Source organism: Zeus faber (genome assembly GCF_960531495.2).
Source record: "Zeus faber genome assembly, chromosome: 1".
Taxonomy (NCBI): Eukaryota; Metazoa; Chordata; class Actinopteri; order Zeiformes; family Zeidae; genus Zeus; species Zeus faber.
In genome coordinates this window covers 1255878-1276108 of record NC_137193.1, presented here as the reverse complement: position 1 = coordinate 1276108, position 20231 = coordinate 1255878, and the positions used below count along the sequence as shown (strand labels likewise).

Here is a 20231-nt window from a genome sequence, read left to right as displayed (position 1 = left end):
GTAAGTTACTGTGTTCTTACATTTACTTTGATTTTAATGTGTTTACCTGCGTCTATGACACAGTTGTGATGAGCCTGATCTCCAGGCAGACGCCTCTGCAGCCACAAGATCAGTACAGAAAGACTCGAGCTTCTTCACTTCAAGGACACTGAACTCTATCACAACCGAGGACTCACCTAAGGAATACTGTGTTTACCTCCCTGCTGTCTTACTTGTACACTTTTAATTACTCATTTCATGATCTGGTATTTGTTTTCAAATGCTGTATATAGATTTGTATTTTTTAAATCTTATTTAAGTTCTATCTTATTTAAGTTATACTTGAATTGTTTTATTCTTAGATTCTGCTTTATTTGATTTATTTGTACTACAGTATATGCCCAGCAGAGTCTCTGGAGTTTGCCCAAGAAGCATTTCACTACATGCAACATGTTTGTACCAATAAAACTTTCGAATCTTTGAATGTGGTGCTGACAACCACTCACAGGTAGAGAACATACGACTTTATTAAGCCCTGGAGGCTGATGTCAGGCACAGATCATAGAAGGAGGTGGTGTTAAACAGGTGGGTGTGGAGGTGTGGAGGCTCCAGACCTGCAGTGTGCAGCACCACCTGAGGACTCCAAGCAGCGCTCACTAACTTGCTCAGCTCCATCTTTTCTCTTTTTAAGCGACAAACTTCCTCCTCGTGTCCTGAAAGCGTTTCTTCCATCAAGCCCCACATGTGCTCCGCATCTGGCCGCACTGGCCGCTGGAGCATCGCCCTCAGCGCCTCCGCCCTCTGCATCCTCTCTGGTGGGTCCGGAGCAGCTAAGCTACCTAGCCGCTAAGCTACCTAGCCGCTAGCCTCCGAGGCGCTGCTGGCGCACGTTGATGACGCCACGGCGCCACGCCGACATGAGAGTGACGCTGGATCCTCGAGCAGCGAGGACCCGGGAGGGAGTGGATGACGTCAGACCAAGCCCGCGTGTGAGCAGAGCACGTCATGCTCCGGAGAACTCACAGCGAGCGAGCCGATGACGTTTCTATCGCGCGACCGGCGCGAAACCGGAAGCTCGTAACACAAACATCCGGGGGGGGGGGGGAGGGAGGGAGAAGAAGGGGTCGCCTCCGCCGAGACGCCATCACGCAGGGACCCGACATGTCGCACTGGAGAGACGGCGAGGTCCGGGAGCTCCTGTCGGTGAGGGCCGACGCCCGCATCGTCCGTCAGATGAAGGGAACCACGAAGGACTCGGTGGTTTACGAGCAGATCACGAAGCGGCTCCGTGAGCGCGGCGTGGTCCGGGCCAAGGCGCAGGTGAACAGCAAGCTGAAGACGCTGAAGCGGCAGTACCACCAGGTCGCCGAGCTCAACGGCCGCGGTGGAACCCGCCGCGGGGCCTGGTGCTACTTCGGCCTGTGCGAGGCCATATGGGGCCCGGGCCACGCGGCGAGCCCCGCGGCTCCGGTCGCGGAGGCGGAGGAGACGCAGCACAGCGACGCCGAGGAGCGGACTCCGCTCCCTCCGACCGACGTGTCCGCCGACGGTTGCGGTTTGAGTTCAGGTGCGAAGCGTCCACACGAGCACCGGGGTCGACCCAGCCGTCCAGCCCTCCAGCATGTTGTTTAACCCGGTGTCTGTAATACAAAAGAAGGAAAATAGATGTCAACTCTAATAATAATAATAAATTATTTTTTTAAAGTCCAGGATCTGTTATTCCATTTGAAACGGCGATGTTTCACTCTTCGCCTTAAAAGCAAAATGTCTTGGTCGTTCAAGGCGGCGTCGACCAGACACAACGAAGGAGACGTGGACGGAACCTCCGTGGAAAGACGAGCCGCGAGGACCGGTCCGCATTTTGTGAAATCGATTTTTTTTTCTGTGCACATCAATTTTGAGAATTTAAACTGTTTCGATACTCATTTCCGCATTACGGATTCACCGGTAGCGGCTGCTTCCTCCCTCCCTTCGGTCTGACGGCGAGTCACACACCCGCTGCAGCGCCCACATGGCCTCGCTGTGTCTCCGCCCTCTCGTTCGTTTGTCGTGGTGTTCGCTCGTTCAAGAAGGCCATTGCAGGGCCTCCGCCGCCGCTTTTGAAAGGTGACAGCAGGAGTGCTGTTTGGAATCTCAAACGTGAACCGAACTCAGGAACAATTAGAATGGTGTTTTTTTTCCTCCTCCAGACAGCACTGCGGTGTGCGTGCATTCCTGTGGTGATTTTCTGTCTATACGTTTTAGATATTTTGAAACACAACACCGTTATATCGAGTTTCGGTTCAATAAGGGAACGGAGCGGTAGCGGGGACGGAAGGCGGCGCGCAGATTACAGGCCATGGCTTGCCCCCAATGCAGACTTCTGCGGGCATCACGGCCACGGTTTAAAAAAACCTGCAGCACATAAAAAGGGCACCATGGGCATCAAGGGGCAGGTGCTCGGGCCCCCTCAGCCCCCTCCCCCCACAGTCATACACACTAAAGCCAAGCTTGAGAAATGGTATGGTGCACTTTAGGGGTGTTTATTCTAGGCATGGATATGGGAAATATATTGTACAACAATGTTTACAATTAGAGACAAGAATGATATATAAATGTTTCGACACCACCCCCCCCCCTTAATAAGCGGGTCACATCCCCCCAATCCATGTAGTTCGAATCCTGAGTACGATTTTTTTACTACTTGTGTTTATTTGTGTAGCCAAGATACTTGCATGATTCAGAGCACAACAGAAGTAATGGATAATGGCTAACGATGCTAGCTCTCATTGTAGCTGCTGTTAAACTAATGTCCTTCTCGTTGCTATTGTTAGAGCCGTTGTGTCGTTCTCCACCTAAGAAAAGGAGGAGGAACCAGACGCGCTCGGAAAGGCTATCTGCAGAGATGAGGGACCTGTTCAGTGAGATGGACAAGGACTTCAACGAGCGAGAGCGGCTTCGGTTGTTGGAGCAGCGGGAGTACGAGGAGCGGGTACGGAGAGAGGCGCGGGTGGAGAAGGCGCAGGAGATGGCCGTTCTTCAGGACATGACTTCATTATTACGACAAATGGTCCAGCGGATGCCTGCCACGCAGCCTCCATACCCTGGCTCAGCACACACCTCCTGTAGTCAAGACCCCTGCGACCCCCACGACCAGAGGCAGGGCCCTACTTTCACCGACCTCCAACCAACCACAGTATTTCCACAAGGTGAGAACGCGTCTGACACGGACAATCTCCTGTTGTGTGCTACGTGTGTGAAAGGGCAACTGCAGACCATGTCCGGACCTGATTCTCAGACATTGTCCGGAGTTCATATCAGAATACGATTATTGATACATATGCTTTTTATTTTTATATGTATATGTAAATGTCACTGACAGCATGACACATTTGTGGGTGTTTATTTGTGTTTTTTTTTTTACACTAAATATTCAAGAAATATTGGCCTTGGGAGGGCCAAGGATGGACAGGATTAAGAATGAGGACATAAGAGGGACAGCTCATGTTGGACAGTTTGGTGGAAAAGTGAGAGAGGCCAGATTGAGATGGTTTGGACACGTGTGGAGGAGAGATGAGAGTTACATTGGGAGAAGGAGGCTGAGGGTGGAGCTGCCAGGCAAGAGGAAAAGAGGAAGCCAAAGAGAAGCTTGATGGAGGTGCTGAGGGAGGACATGCAGGCGGGTGGTGTCAGGGAGGAAGATGCACAGAACACAAGGTGTTGGAGGCAGATGATCCCCCATCAGATTCAGCCTTGTTTAACCGATTTATATTTCAGGAGATACGATATCTATAAAACATGTTTTATAAATGTTACTGGTTCGGGGGCGGGGGAGAGGGAGAGAGAGAGAGAGATTTTTAAAGCATCTTTATTTTAACATTTTCTCTGGTTCACAGTTGCAATACAACAAACACACTTTGTTCAATAACAGAGTCCTACACGTTAAAAACAGACTGGAAGCACAGGTCGTCCTCCACCAGGGAACAGATGGCGTCATTAAAACACCACAGCTTGATGAAGACGTCCAGACTCTTCATCAGTCTGTGAAAGTTAAAATCAATCAAGACTCTGGCCCCGACCAACGCTACACACACCCTTCCTAAAACACTCTCCTTTCCCCTCAGTTTGTTCCTCCTCGTGAGGTAGATGGCCATCTTCGCTTCCCCTACTAGAAAATTAAGCAGTCGCCATTTCTCTGCGTTGGCCCTGTAGTATCTAGCCCCAAAAATAAAAGCGTTTCTGGACCACTCCTCCTTAAAGAGCTTAAAACTTTCCTTTAAAAGACTAAAAAGCTCTAAAAGTCTGTCCCACTCTGCAAAACAGTGAAACACGGACTCTGGCAGTTTGCAGAATGGACATTCATTTGCGACCGTGGGATTAAAAACAGAAACAAAGCTGTTGACAGCTATGGCTCCATGTAGGACTCTCCATTGGAGGTCCCCCGTCCTTTTCTTGGAGTGAGCTTTGTAAAAGCTCCTCCAACACGGCTCCTCCTGTCCCCCCATCTGGAGCCGTCCCCTCCAGACAGTGTCCTGCCGCCCCTCCAGTCCCTTCCTGTTTAAAACAACCACACACTCTTTGTAAAAAGCCTTCCCGCTGGGTGCGTGCAGGTCCAGTTCTGTACAAAGTGCCTTGTGCAGCAGCTTCCCGGAGGACCCCTCCAGGTTGGGAGTCAGAGGCATCTCCGGGAAGGGATCCTCCGGGTTTGGCTCCTCCGCGCCTTCGCCGTACTCCTTCAGCAGGGCCAGCTCCTCCTCCGTGAGCGTCTCCCTCCACCTCTTGAGCACCAGGTGTACGATCCTGGTGGACCTCACCCCCAGCCGCTCCGCCATGGCCTCGCCGTCCTGCAGGTCGCTCCCCGCCGCCGCCACCACCTGCCTCAGGGTCAGGACCCCCGCCTCCCGCAGGGTTCTCCTCAGTCCTGGAGTGGCCCCGTCCTGCACATCCAGCCTGGCTCCTCCGATCACCGGCTCCTCCAGGAGCCAGTGGAGGGAATCTGCGGCCTCTCTTTTCCTTTTCCTAAAAAAACCCCAAGCTTTAAAAAGCTCCTGATAAAAACGGGGTAAGCTCGACATGTTTAAAAGACTCGTGTCCATTAAAAACAACGAGCTGTCAAGTCCCATCCTCCCAGTCCTCTTTAGGACCAAGCCCGCCACGTCCTTCCAAACGTTAAAGTACCCCGTTAAGAACCTCTGTAAAAACTGTAACCTAAAAGTTGCCACTCTGCTTCTGATGTCCACCACACTGTGCCCCCCTTCCTCTTTAGGCAGAAAGACCCTTTCCTTCCTGACCCAGTGGAAGTTCCCCCCCCAAAAGAAATCCATCAGCTCAGCCTGTATCTTCCTTACTAGCAGGTCTGGTGGTTGGACACAGGCCACTCTGTGCCACAGCTGTGAGGCCACCAGGTTGTTAATAATGAGCGTCCTGCCCCTGTAGGACAGCTGTGGCAGTGCCCACCTCCATTTTCTTAGCTTGCCCTCTGTCCTTCCTAAAAGCCCTTCCCAATTATTCCCCACTATACTTTCACTCCCTAAAAACACTCCTAAATACTTCAAACCATCCCTTAGCCACCGTAAGCCTCCTGGCAGTTTTAAAAGTCCCCCCCTCCATCCGCCCACAGCCAACGCTTCGCTTTTGCCCCAGTTGCCTTTCGCTGCTGATAGCAGCCCAAAGTCCCTGACGATCCCCTCCAGTTTGCTGATTTCGTCCTGTTTCTTTATTAAAATAATGACGTCGTCCGCGTAGGCTGATAAAATGTGGCTTCTCTTAAGACCGTTTAAAAACACGCCCTCGATGTTAGTCCTTAATTCACACAGCAATGGTTCTATGGCCAGAGAGTACAACATCCCTGAGAGGGAGCAGCCCTGTCTCACCCCTCTACGCACTTTAAAAGGGCCGCTCAGCCCTCCATTAATCTTCAGTACACTCTCAATGTCCTGGTACAAAACCTGGATCATGGCTATCAGACCAGGGCTGAGGCCAAAAGCCTCCAGAGTTTTCCAGAGGTAAGGGTGCTCAACCCGGTCAAACGCCTTTTCCTGGTCTAGCGAAATGAGCCCAGTTTCAATGCCCAAAGAACTAGAGACGTCCAAAATATCCCGAATTAAGGACACATTGTCCAGAATAGACCTCCCAGGCACACAGTACATTTGGGCCTGATGGACTACCAGGTCCATCACCTCCCTCAGCCTGTTGGCCAGCGCCCTCGACAGTATTTTATAGTCCGTGCACAGAAGGGACACAGGACGCCAGTTCTTGATCTCCTGCAGGTCTCCTTTCTTGGGTAGGAGAGTGATGACTGCCCTCCTGCAGCTGACTGGCAATAACTTATCTTTAAAAACTTCATTAAAAACCATTAAAAGGTCCTCCCGTAACTCTTCCCAGAACTCTTTGTAAAACTCTGCAGGAATCCCGTCGATGCCGGGGGCCTTACCCCCCTTCATGCTCTGCAGGGCCGTGGAAAGATCCTGCAGGGTCAGAGGTTCCCCCAGCACCGCACTGACGTCTTCTGGGACCCTGGGCAGATTCCCACAAAAGGAATAAAACAGTTATTTTTGCTCCTCGTACTCACTTCTGTACAGTTCTGTGTAAAAGTCCACGGCTCTCGTCCGGCTCTCCTCCGGCCCCTGAGCTCCTGTCCTGTGTCTGATCTCAGGGCGTGGATGAACCTGCTGCGCCCGTTCCTCTTCTCCAAGCTAAAAAAGAAACTAGATGGTGCGTCCATCAGTGCTGCGCTCTGGATGCGAGAGCGGACCAGCGCCCCCTGCGCCTTGGTGCCTAGTAGGTCTGCAAGAACAGCTCTTTTAGACTTGAGGTCCTTAATGTGATCTCGATTTCCAGTGGGTTCCACTACACCCTGTAATCCACAATGTCAGCCTCCAGATCCCTCATAGATCTGGTGATGTCCCGTGTGACATTGAGAGTGTACTGTCGACAGAGCTGCTCTATCTCCCTCTTCCCATAGTCCCAGCACAGTCTTAAGGAAATAAAATCCTGCTTTCTGTTTCTAAAACCTTCCCAAAAAAACCTAAAAGCATCCTTAAAGTTGGAGTCACATAGTAGGGTGGTGTTAAAATGCCAATATGCACTTTTGGGCTTTACATTGCCGATAAAAACACGGCAAACAACCAGGGAGTGATCGGTTAAACCAACAGGCACCATTCTACATTCCTTAAAAATGTTAAAATGGTGCTTAAAACAGTAAAACCGGTCTAGTCTGGCCAACGATAGAAAGGTGCCTCTGCAGTGCACCCAGGTGTACTGTCTTTCATCCCCGTTGGTTCTCCTCCACACGTCCGTTAGCTCGTTCTCGCTTGAGAGCAGCCTCATCGCGTTCTGCGATGCTCTGTGCGGCTCACAGTGGTTCCTGTCTAACAGGTCGTTCTCGGTGCAGTTAAAGTCACCTCCTAGAAACAAAAACTCCCCAGTACGAGCTTTGCTTAAAACCCCATTTAAAACTTGTAAAAAAAGTGACTCTGTGTGGTCCTGTGGTGGGAGCGTACACATTTATAAAGACAAACTTATGATGCTCAAATGCTGCCCTCACCACCATCAGTCTGCCCTCCACCACCTCCTCCACCTCAAAGGATGCTGGGGCAAAGCTCTTAGAAAAGAGAAGAGCCACCCCCCCGCTGGTGGTGCTAAGCCACAGGAGCACCACCAGCGGGGGGGGGGGGCCCACTCCCTCTTCCAGTCAGCCTCATTGACAGGGACACTGTGGGTCTCCTGCACCAACAGCACATCCAGCCTCTTCTGCTCCATCAGCTCATACAGCAGAGACCTCTTAGCTGCGTCTCTGGCCCCATTCGCGTTCAGCGTGCTGATGTTAAAGTCACTCATTGCAACGGAAAAGAGAATCAGCCCGAACAGCAGCACCCACCTCCACCTCCTCCCCATCCTCTCCGTTGTTCAGCTCCTTCCTGATCTTTTGCACTATTTTCTTTAGCCTGTACACCTCCTGGTCCGTGAACCCTCCTCTCCCCTTACTCCTCATCTGTTGCTGGGCAGCGTTTGCCAGCAACTCCTTGTCTGAGAAGAAATCCTCCACCTTTATCCCTTTCACATTCTTCGTTCTGTGTAGAAACGCTTTTATTTTGCCCACACTGTAGCTTTTTTTGCCCTTTTTCTTCTTGACGCCTAGAAAAACTTGCCCCTCACTGTCTGCAGCAGAGTCCTCCTCCATCCAGGACTCTGACTCCGAGCCTCCCTGCTCCACCTCCTGACTTGCCTTCCCCTGGCTTGCTGTCCCTCTCTTCGCCTGAGAGTCTCCTCCCATTTTGTTGGACTTTCTTTTGAGCCGGGGGACTCTCAACCGATCGTCCTCATCCCCCATCTCAAAGTCACTTCCTTCCAGTGCCTCCTCCTCCCCAGCTACGTCACCTGCACTCCTTTGACTTTGTTCTGTAGCTTCCTTTCCTTCACCTGTACCCCCCTGTCCCCCCGCACCCACCTGCCTGTCTTCCGGACCCTCCTCCTTCCCCTCCTGTCCTCCCACCTTTACCTACCTTCTTTCCAGACCCTCAACTGCCTCCCCCCATGTCTCCACACCCACCTGGCTGCGCTGTCTACCTCCACCCGTTCCCTCCTGCGGCTCCACATTCCCCTCCCCCCCCCCCTTTTTTTCCCCTGCCCCTCACCTGCCCCCTCCTGTGACCCCAGCTTCACCTGTTTCTTCTCTTTTCCTTTCCGCCCTCCACCTGTCTCCTCCTGTGCCCCCACCTCCACCTGTCTTTCCCCTGCCTCCTTTTGGCCCTCACCTGCCTCCTCCTGTGCCCCCACCTTCACCTGCTTTTCCCCTCTTTCCTTCTGGCCCTCCCCTGCCTCCTCCTGTGCCCCCTCCTTCACCTGTTTTCCCCCCTCTTGACCCCCACCTACCCCCTTCTTCGCCTGTTTTCCCCCCTCTTGACCCCCTCCTGTGCCCCCACCTTCGCCTGCTTTTCCCCTTCCTGACCCTCACCTGCCCCCTCCTGTGCTCCCTCCTTGTCCTGTCCACCCTTCTGCCCCTCACCTGTCTCGCCGTCTGCCTTCTTCCCTGGACATGCCCTGACCTGGTGTCCCTCCCCACCGCACCCAAAGCACTTGGTGGTGTCAGTGTTGACAAACACCACGTAGTCTAATTCATCCGCCCTGATTTTAAAAGCTACGTTCAGCTCCGCAGCCCTGTTGTTTAACACCATCAGGACGTGTCTCCTGTGCGACACCACATGCTTAAGCAGCAGCGACTTGCACCCCGACGGGACTTTTTTAACTGGCGACACCACCTTCCCGTGCCTCGCCAGTTCCCTAGTGAGGGTCTCGTCTTTAATAAACGGCGGAACATTCGCCAGATTCACCCTCTTCGCCGGTGTGGAGAGAGGCAGGACGGGAACAAACATTTCGTTGACCGTGACGCCGCTCGCCACCACCGCGTTCACCTTGTCCACACTATCCAGGAAGATCACCACCGCGCTGTTCATCCGCGCTGCGGACACAACGCTGCTGTAGCCGACAGCCTTCCCCACCGCCAGGCTGCAGTCCTCCACCCAGACCGAGGAAGACACGGGCAACTTAATGCCGTGCTTCCTCGTTAGCTTGGTGAGGTCCGACATGGTTGCGGTCCCGCACCACCACCCCCCCCCACCACCCCGCTGTGCGCACACCCTACAACCAGTAGAAAACAAAAAAAAAAAAAAAAAAAACTAACACCGTCACCAACAAATAATTATAAACATACAATTTATAGAAAAGTTAGAGAGAAATCACTCTCTACCAAACGAGAGAGAGAGAGAGAGAGAGAGAGAGGCAGATGGACCCCCTAGCTCTGGTTCTAAGCATTGTGCCGCTCTGGACAAATGGAACAGCAGAGCAGATCACTGGGCGGAGACGCTCTGTTGGGATGTCGGTGATCTGCACTCCGCTGTGCGCACGTCGCAGGTGCGTCGAGGCGCGAGGTTCAAGAGGAATTCCTCATCAATATATCTTGCCCGTACAGTCCGCTGCTTCGACACCAATTCATTTAAAAATAAAAAGCATGCCTGATAAGAAAGGCACCAGGGGGTCCATGGGGCAGGTGCTTGGACACCCCCCACCCCCCATATGTACCTGTCGCCCCAATAATCAAATCTTGTGATAAAAATTGCAGAAATATTTTAAATTATTTTGTTTCCCAAGTTGCTTCCTTGTATGGAAAATGAAAAACGTAAACCAGAAACTCGGAGAAGAGTATTTTTCTGTTTCTCCTCCAGACATTGGTGCCCCGCCTCCCGTGCCTGTCTTTTTATTTTAGATCTATTTATTTTTGTTTGTTTCCTGCACGTATGAAACCACATTAAGCACAACCGAGTTAAGGCGTAGTGTTAAAAAAAACCCACCGAGCGCATGAGCGCACCCCCAATTTAAATTGCATATCACAATTGGAATTTTGCACGATCGCCCAAGCCTACCCGGAAAGGGAGGTTGAAGTCTGTCATCTGCATTACCCAACGGCAGGGAGCTCTCAGAGGGAGAGAAAGACAAAGGACCAAGTTCACCTCTGTGGCTTGTGAAGAGAACATTGATCAGCGTGTCAAGTTGTTCTGATCTCGTTCTGAACATGTCTTTTTGGTTAAAAACTTGTACTTCCTTTTAAGTGTAAGTCCACCCTAATATTACTAGTGCTGGTTCTTATACATGCATTCATATTCTTTATTATAAGAACTGTATAAGTCCTGAATAATAACACCAACGGTCACGTGTGATTATCATGGTTCTTTTATTTAGATCTGGCAGCGTTGCCTCCAGAGCTCCAGCAGCTTCCCCCTGAGCAGCAGGAGCGGGGCCCCAGTCTGGGCCAGGAGGAGCCGGGGCCCCCGCACATTAAAGAGGAAGAGGAGGAGTTCCCCGTGAAGACTGAACATGATGAGTGCGCTCAGTGGTCCCAGCTTCATCAGCGCCAAACTGAGGAGGAGAGAGAGGCAGAAGCTGTAGCCAGCACCTCAACTCAACAGAAGGAAACACAAGCTGATGGAGAGGACTGGGGAGTGTCAGAAGCAGCCAGTAGCTCAGATCCAGCTGCTGCTTTACAACCAGCTGGTGCTGAGCAGCTCCTCTCTTCACACTCTTCTCAAACTGACACTGAGGACAGTGATGAAGATTGGAAGGAGACCAGACAACCTCACTCAAGTAATGTTAAGTTGTTTTCCAATTTTTATGCTGTTCAGTCACCTCCACATTTCTGGTTCACAGTATCACTATCGGCAGGTTACAATATCCCATGATGCCCAATTTACGAAAATATAACAAAATAATACAAGTACTACGGACATTCACAATACCAACTCTATAGCTCTTGTGCATGCATAACATTTAAGTGGGAACATTTCCTTGTCGCCGGGAACCCTTTCCTCTTTTTTCCTCCCCGTCTCCCCTCTGGTCCTCGTCACAGGACATTGATCTCCCCTAGTAGGAGGGTTGAAGAGAGATAAGGAGAAGATGGAAAAGGGGCGAGGAGCTTATCTTAAGACATTATCACTCTCGCTGTATGTATATCGGGTTAAGACTGCTTTATGGTAATGTAAATGTAACCACGGGCGGGGCGAGGCAAGACCGCAAGAGCTGTGACACTGAAAATAAGAAATGTTAAGTCGTGACATGATTTCATAATGTAGGTTTTGCCATGCTTTTTTCCAAAGTTTAGGGTGTTGTTACACCCAACTTATGGGGACGTGAAGTTGTTGGACATTTGGCCTTTCTTTAATATTCTTTCTAGCTACATTGTACAGGTGAGTATTTCCTACCACAAGCTCTGCTGCATTGCCTTCAAAAGTTTAATTTCACTCGTAGCTCACAGTGGTATGTGATGCCAGTTGTTGTTATTGTTGTATGAACCATAAATAGAAAGCTGAGTAGTCCCACAATGCCTTTCAACGGTGACTTCAACAGCCATGTGACATTTGGAGCAATGGTAGTCAGGCGTGAGTCAATGAACTATAAACTACAAACCATGCTGGAAAAAAATCTTCCTTCAACAGCCGCTAAAGATAAAACAGATAGAAACTTACAAAATGCACAGGGATAACATAATGAATTATTATGGAATCCTAAATACATTTGTATAAGTGTTGATAATCTGCGTCCGGACGATTAACACATATATGCATTGATCATATACATGCGCGTTTCTCTGTGCCCCGTTCCCCCGGGATGGGGCACAGAGAAACGGGGCGTGGGTAGGGATGGGTATCGCTTCTATTTTAACGGTAGTACTTCGCTTACCGAAACTGTTTATCGATCCGGCACTTTAACTGTTCTCTTATCGGTTCTTTTTTTCTTTTTGTAAAGAAAAACGAACAAATTCAGAGCAGAATAAACGGTGCTTTCTTTTCTGTACATCACACATGGAGGGGGGGTGCTCGCCGTGCCGTTCAGAGCAGGGTCCCCTCACATGGGGTTTCCTCCTTGTAACATCAGTAAGGACCCCCACCAAAAACATGCACAACATCGTCGTCTGGCCATTGATGGACACTTGTAATTGGTCCCCGGGCGCGTGGCTGTTTGCTGCCCACTACTCCTGGCTGCCCCGCGGAGGAAGGACAAGGCAGGACGGGGTAAAAGCAGAGATCTCATTTTACCGCCATCATTTGGTGTGTGTGTGTGTGTGTGTGTGTGTGTGTGTGTGTGTGTGTGTGTGTGTGTGTGTGTGTGTGTGTGTGTGTGTGTGTGTGTGTGCGTGCGTGCGTGCGTGCGTGCGTGCGTGTGTGCGTGTGTGCGCGCGCCGTGGGATAAATAAAGAATCTTCGAATTCTTCTCTACTGATAGTACCAAAAATGATTCTTAGACAAATATCTTAATCTTATTGCAATCTTATTACAAATGGGTTATATAGCCTAAATAAATAACCGATTCTCTTGATTTCTCTAATATGGTTAACAGTACCGGTAAAGTCGAAGCTGTCTTTAATAATTTTGGCCCGGGTCCCGTTTAATACCGGGTGTCGGTACCCAATCCCTCGTTTCGCCGTGCAGGCCCCCCGCTGAACCGTCGAATATTCGCATTGAACAGCGGAATCCAATTAGACTGACAAAATTCTGAGTCGGGTATCAGCCTTGGTTTCTTGTTTGCCCTGTCCTTTTAACCGTGTTACCTGAACTGTTCTGGAGCCTTTAACTACTTTGCATGTTTTTACTTAACATCCAAAATGATCTGTGGCCTCTCTTCCTCTCTCCCTCTCCTCTTCCAGGAGTGAAATCCGTGTTGGTGCAGACTCAGGGATTTTCATCAAGTGAAATTAATCAGCGTATTCACACAGGAGATGAACCGTACAAATGTCAACAGTGTGGGAAGGGATTCAGTCGATCGGTAGGCCTCAAGACACATCAGCGTATTCACACAAGAGAACTGCCGTACAAATGTCAACAGTTAGGGAAGGGATTCGGTCGACCAGTCGGTCTCAAGAAACATCAGCATATTCACACAAGAGAACGGCCGTACAAATGTCAACAATGTGGTAAAGGATTAAATCGATTAGGAAATCTAAAGAGGCATCAGCGTATTCACACTGGAGAAAAGCCGTACAGGTGTCAACAGTGTGGGAAAGGATTCAGTCGATCAGGAGATCTCAAAATGCATCAGCGTATTCACACTGGAGCACAGCCGTTTGTATGTCAACAATGTGGGAAAGGATTCAGTCGATCAGGAAATCTCAAGGATCACCAGCGCACTCACACAGGAGAACGGCCGTACAAATGTCAACAGTGTGGGAAAGGATTCAAGCAATCGGGGAATCTCAAGGAACACCAGCGTACTCACACAAGAGAACGGCCGTACAAATGTCAACAGTGTGGGAAAGGATTCCGACGAGCAGGAAATCTCAAGGAACATCAGTATATTCACACAGGGGAACAGCCGTACAAATGTCAACAGTGTGGGAAAGGATTTGGGGGATCAGGATCTCTTAAGAAACATCAGCGTGTTCACACAGGAGAACGGCCGTACAAATGTCAACAGTGTGGGAAAGGATTCCGACGAGCAGGAAATCTCAAGGAACATGAGGTTATTCATACAGGAGAAAGGCAGTAAAAATGTCAACAGTGTTGGAAAGGATTTAGGGGATCAGGATCTTTTAAGAAACGTTGTATTCACACAGGAGAACCACTGTCCCATTGATGAAGGAGCTGAGTTCTCCGTAGAATAGATCCATTTAGTTTAATTTAAGTGGCCGCAGTCAGCCCTCAAATGTGTAAATGCATTTGAGGCAGTTTTTAGTGTTGGATGTATTTATGTTCCAGGACCAAAGTGTGGGACACACCATAAAAGCGTTTTACTCAATTGCATTTCATTTATTTTGTCAAACTTTATGCAATATGTTCGAATCTTACTTTCTGCAGCTACATAATACTGTAGGTGCATGCATATTTGAAACGATGTATATTGATATCTAATATTATGGGCTACTTTATTGGTTGGACTGAACATACCGTGGCAACAAAAAAAGGAGCTGGAGTTGAGCAAAGTTGAGTATTTTTCCTTGACAGCATGAAACCTTTTATGAGCTACCCAGTGTAACAAGAGGCCGTCTGGACTTTGTGAGAGAATATGCTCCCCTCCCCCTGACGGCCACAGTAAGACAAGGATCTTGGAAGATCAAACTAATTTAACAGTTGGCGCTGGCCAGGAGAGCAGACACAGCCATCTCTGGCCTTTTGTCTCCTGAGCTCTGCAGGCTGCATCAGTGAACTGCAGGCCGTTTGGCCCAGGAGACTTACATGACGTGAACTCTGTCCCCAAAAAGGAGATCTGACAGAAAATGTATCTTAATAGATGTGTAACCACTTTAACATTTCTTCTCTACGTGACAAAAGAATGATACAATGCTCAGCTTTGGGAAATGCTGACTAAGTACAGCACTGAAACTGCCCTTCCCTTTTGCTGAACTTGGAACTTCCCCCTAGCAGCCGACGTGGGTGCTACCCCAAGCTAAGATTTCAACCAGAGTGCGATTTTTTTTATCCTTGCAGTCAAGAGACTCATTGACGTGTGTTCTTTTCCTTCTTGCATCACAAAGGTTAATTTTTCTTATGTGTTTATGTTCTCGCATTCCAAAGATGTATTCACATGTGCAATTTTGTCTTTGATTTCTAGGTGTATTTGACAAACACAAACGTTATACGGAGATAAAGGACAAAATAAATGTAAGATTTATATTATAGAATAGGGTTTTGAACGCCTCACGAGACGAAGAGGAACGCCTGCCTCCACAGCGAACTAACAGAGAACCTCGCGAGAATACCACGATCAATGGGGAACCTCTCATGAACCCCTCGAACAACGGCCATTGAAGGCAGTCACTTCCGGTTTTGCCCCCTTGGAGTAAACATAAAACCCTGACACGCACCCACTGGTTAGTTCCTTTGTTTCCATGGATCTCGCTCTCTCACGACCATGACTGTTACCTGAAGGGACGTCCCTTCCATCTACCTGGTGTGATGGCAAGCCACCTGTTTTTTCTTTGTTCTTTTGAAACCACGTTTCCCGAGCCGCGACACATACCCCTCTCAAACCTGGTTGGGCAACCACGGTTTAAAGATCCCTTCTTCTGGCTCGAATAACCATTTTGGATAGAGTCACTTCCTGCGTTGGACCAACGCACCAGATCCGCCAAAGCGACCGACAAGCCCCCAACCGCTACACAGCAAACCCCGGAATAACACCTGCAGATCATGTGGGCGCCACCTCGACGTTCCACGACCCGACAACACGGAAAGATCCGTGATCGAGACAAGGCTTAGAGCGCATTTACATACTCCCTCGGTCACTCTCTCTGTGTGTTTGGGTTTTAACCTACTTTAACTTTGTTTATCTATCTGAACCTTTTCACCATCTGTGGCGTGGGGATGGTGTGGTTTGAGCAGCCACACCTGACCTGGATCTAGGTAATCAGAATCAGAGTGGCTGCATACCTGTTGCTAGTTGGTTGGTCTAAAAGGCAGTAGGTAAAACCCCCATCCCCACACACACTCAGGATAGGAGGCCGTGCTATGACATGTTTCTATCTGCTCCTGGGCCAATTCCAGCTGGCCCAGTCTCTACAACAAACTGGTGTTTAGAGCCTCCTGTCCTCTGTGTCTCTGTGCTGGAGTTCCCTGAAAACGCCAGTAGGGTAGCACGTGGTAGGCAAAACTGCCACACTGATTCCAATTACCAAGGTGGGGTCAGGTGGGGCTGCTCAAACCACACCACACCACACCACACTAAAGAACTCTATTTAAAATAAACATTTGTTGTTTGATTAAGAAGAAGTCATGTATTTATCTGACATGTCGCTTCCCTGAGAGCTGAGGAGCTTGTCCCCCACCCTTGTGACCATCAACTAAATGTAATCTTTCCTGGTTTTAGCAAAAATCTGGTGGCGCCCAGCTTTACTCAAATATACAAATTAGTGATAGATCCAGATCACGCTACAGTTGCAATATCAAATTAGCAAAACTCTGGACTAATTTATCAGTTCCAGTCTGAATAGCAGCTCTGTATTCATTGGTACAAGCTCTATTTCTAGCCCATAATAACAACAAGCACAATGATGTGTTGGTGAGGTTTAGTGACATTTTCCCTCTTTAAATCTCTCCAAACTCCTCAGAGAAGTGATGCTAACTCCTGGGAGCTCTTCCAACAAGCAGCTCCATTCTGCCGCAGGTGCCCACGTTCTGAAATCCCACTCATCTGATTCCTTGTTAGTGCAGAGATTGCAATGGAATAAGTGGGTTATAGAAAATTGGCTCCTCCCATATCTGTGGTCCAGGCTCCTCTTTCTCTTAGTGTCTTTAATAACCTCCATGCTTTCAACATGGAGGAATAAAAAGGTGCATGTCCTGTAAGATTCTGACCCTCTATCTCTGTCAGGAAAAAGCTGATCGTACAGTCCAAGCCCACCTGCTGGGACCCTAACGACCCGCAGGGACCCTAACTCCTAACCACCTGCAGGGACCCTAACTCCTAACCACCTGCAGGGACCCTAACTCCTAACCACCTGCAGGGACCCTAACTCCTAACCACCCGCAGGGACCCTAACTCCTAACCACCCGCTGGGACCCTAACTCCTAACCACCTGCTGGGACCCTAACGACCCGCTGGGACCCTAACTCCTAACCACCTGCAGGACCCTAACTCCTAACCACCTCCTGGGACCCTAACGACCCGCTGGGACCCTAACTCCTAACCACCTGGTGGGACCCACAAACCTTCTTATTTGCACAGAAGAAAATCACATGAGAGCTGTGACAACAGTTAATGGACAAAAAACAAAAGAGATTCATGTCTTTATCTCCACAATACAATGATACAAATAATCAATAACACTTCCATCCAAACAGGTCAACAAATAAAGACACAAACCGATCAACAAAGGACAAACAAATTAAGAGTAAATAAAATAAAACAAAGAACAAACAAATTTAGAGTAAATAAAAGAAAACAAAGCACAAACAAATTAAGAGTAAATAAAAGAAATGAAAGGGTTTCAAAATAAAAAAAACATGGCAGGGGTCAACATAAATGAAAGACGTGACTTGGGTGAAAACGTGACATTGGGGAAACAGTCTCACACCTTCACCTTGCTCCTGATGGCTGCGTCCTGATGGTGTTTGAAAAACAATTGTAAGTCGCTTTGGATAAAAGCGTCTGGTCAATGTCAATGTCAATGTCAATGTCAATGTCAATGTCATTATTGTTCTGATTGACGACTCAACAAGCTCCTCCTCTCTTTTACCAGCAGGAGGAGGCGGCCCCTGATTGGACGATAGGGCTGTCAATTACGGAGACGCGAGGAGTTTGTGGCGGACAACAGATCGATAAGAACAAAGTCAAATCGACACAAATCAACGAATAAAACACAATTAGACCATTGAAAATGAAATAAAATAAGAGACAGTTGAAATAAAAGAAATTCAATCGACACAAAACGTCACAAAATATAAGACAAACACGCATGTAGCAGTTTGTACAGTGTTTTTTGCGTGGATGTGTTTGTATTATTTATAACACTATGTTTCGCTGTCGCATTTGAGTCCTGAGATCAAAGTGAGAAGATCTCAAACTGGTTCACTCCCCACGCGGCCCTCGTCGCCTTCCGTAGGCGTCCTCCCCGCAGCGGAGCGTGCCGCGGTGGGAGCTGGAGATTCCGAGGTGGACGTGAAGGCACCAGTGGACCCCGGAAGTGGCCGTTTACGAACGAGGCCCGAGCGGCGGCGGCTCCGGGCGGCGGTCCCGCAGCAGCTGCTCGCCGCCGCCCACCGCGTTCTTCACATCTTGAGGAACCGGGGCGCTCAGGGGGCTGGACGCCGTGGACCGGATCCTCGGCGCGTTCGGAATGGGCCTCGGCCCCGACCCGAGCAGCGGCGGCGGCGCCCCCCGCAGGTCAGAGGCCGCGTCGAACACGACACAGCGCGTTGTAAACATCCAAAACAGGCCGCTCCTGGCTTTTTGGGGGCCCTGTGCGAAATGTTGTCAGGGGGGCCCCGTTTGGTGAAAGCCCGGCGGGGGGTATTCCAAACCTTCAGCGCATTTCAACATTTAAACTCAAATTCAAATCAAGCATCTGAAGTGGAGCCCGGCGACGTAAAGCCACAGAAGATGATAATGAAGGGGAAACACCGAGGCTCCCCTACGTCATCAACTCCCCAAAACTTACAGCATTTACACAATCTGCCCGGTAACATCTCCCAGGCCACGGTGCGACGTTTTCCTTCAAATGTTTGAATAAAATAAACGAGGCCTTGGTTCAGAGTAAGAGGGCGCCAGGCAACCAAGAGAGACCGCTCATTATAAAAGAAATAACATTTAAAAAAAAGCTAAAATGGCAGCTTGGGGGGTCCCATGCGACCACGTGGTCCGCAATACAGCAACACCGGGCCCTGCCGGACACACACTTATACACATTACAAACTCACACTTTCTGCTTTTCTATTATTATTATATTTATATTAATATTATTATTACTTTTATTCTTCTTCTTCTTCCAATTATTATTATTGTTATTGTTATTATTATTATTAGGGCTCCAGCCCCAACCCTGTTGTTTTTGTTGGGATGTTTGTTATTAGTAGTATTCTTGGCATTTTGGGGTGTAAAGTGACGAGCGCATGGGTTGAGGGACGCTTCAGACAGACCGTGGTCCGAGTTTGTTCCACATCGATCTCCAAACCCCCTTTCCAATGAAGTTGGGACGTTGTGTTAAACGCAAATAAAAGCAGAACACAATGACATGCAAGTCCTTTTCAACTTGTATTCAACTCAACACACTACAGTTGCATACGGGTTGGAAAGGACTTGCATGTCATTGTGTTCTGCTTTTATTCACGTTTTACCACAACATCCCAACTTCATTGGAAAGGGGGTTTGAATATTTGGGGCAGGAATTAGTGGAAAAGCATTGCAAGTTTTACCGGAATTGGCAGAGCCGTGGCGCAGCGGGATGAGTTTGTGGAGCGAGGCTCCAGGTGACGTCATCATCTCGCGGCGCGGACTACGTTGCCGCATAGCGGTTGCTCCGCGCAGGATTTGTGCTGGTTGGCCCGAGCCGATGCTGCTTTCGAAGGAAACTCAGAAGGTCGTGACTCGTTTTAGTCGTAACGCTGATGTACAAAAACGACGAGCGGCGGCGCGGACCGATGCCGTGTTCCATTGGAACTCCAAAATTTGTAATCGGTGTCGATGCGCAATGATGGTGTGTTTGAGGGGAACTCGAAAAAAAAACAAATTTGTATCCAACACGACTGACCTGGGGCCTGCAGCCATAATTATTGTTATTATTGTTGGTGTTATTATATACTGTGTATGTTGTGACAATAAGCCTCCCATCGCTTTTATGTCGTCATATTATTGTCTGTATGTTCATTTTGTGTCCTCAATAACATTGTAAAATCTTAATGTTGTTAAGGTGGAGGCCCACTGGGTTCTCTGCTTCTCCCTGTACTGTGTATTATTTATCATTGTCATTTTTGTGTGTTTTAAATTGTGCAAAATAAAACAAACTATTAAAAAAATTATAATACGTCCCTGCAATTAACATAGTGCTCAGTGGCGCCATCTGCTGGTGGTGGTGACTTATTTACTCACAACATGGAAATGAGAATAATTATGAACCACATCTCGTTGGTTAAACAGTGAATATTTAAAACGTGTTTGTTTGTCAGCGTTGCCTCCAGAGCTCCAGCAGCTTCCCCCTGAGAAGCAGGAGCGGGGCCCCGGTCTGGGCCAGGAGGAGCCGGGGCCCCCGCACATTAAAGAGGAAGAGGAGGAGTTCCCCGTGAAGACTGAACATG

General features: G+C 49.1%; 1 protein-coding gene across 1 annotated transcript; it reads left to right on the top strand.

Moving 5' to 3' along the window:
* The first annotated feature begins 1113 nt into the window (after positions 1-1113).
* Positions 1114-16166, top strand: LOC307229420 (uncharacterized protein). The gene is made up of 4 exons (XM_079999420.1): positions 1114-1546; positions 2793-3167; positions 10696-11097; positions 13154-16166. Exons 1-4 carry the CDS (start codon positions 1141-1143, stop codon positions 13990-13992), a joined length of 2022 nt encoding a protein of 673 aa, XP_079855546.1. The 5' UTR covers positions 1114-1140; the 3' UTR covers positions 13993-16166.
* The last annotated feature ends 4065 nt before the right edge of the window (positions 16167-20231 follow it).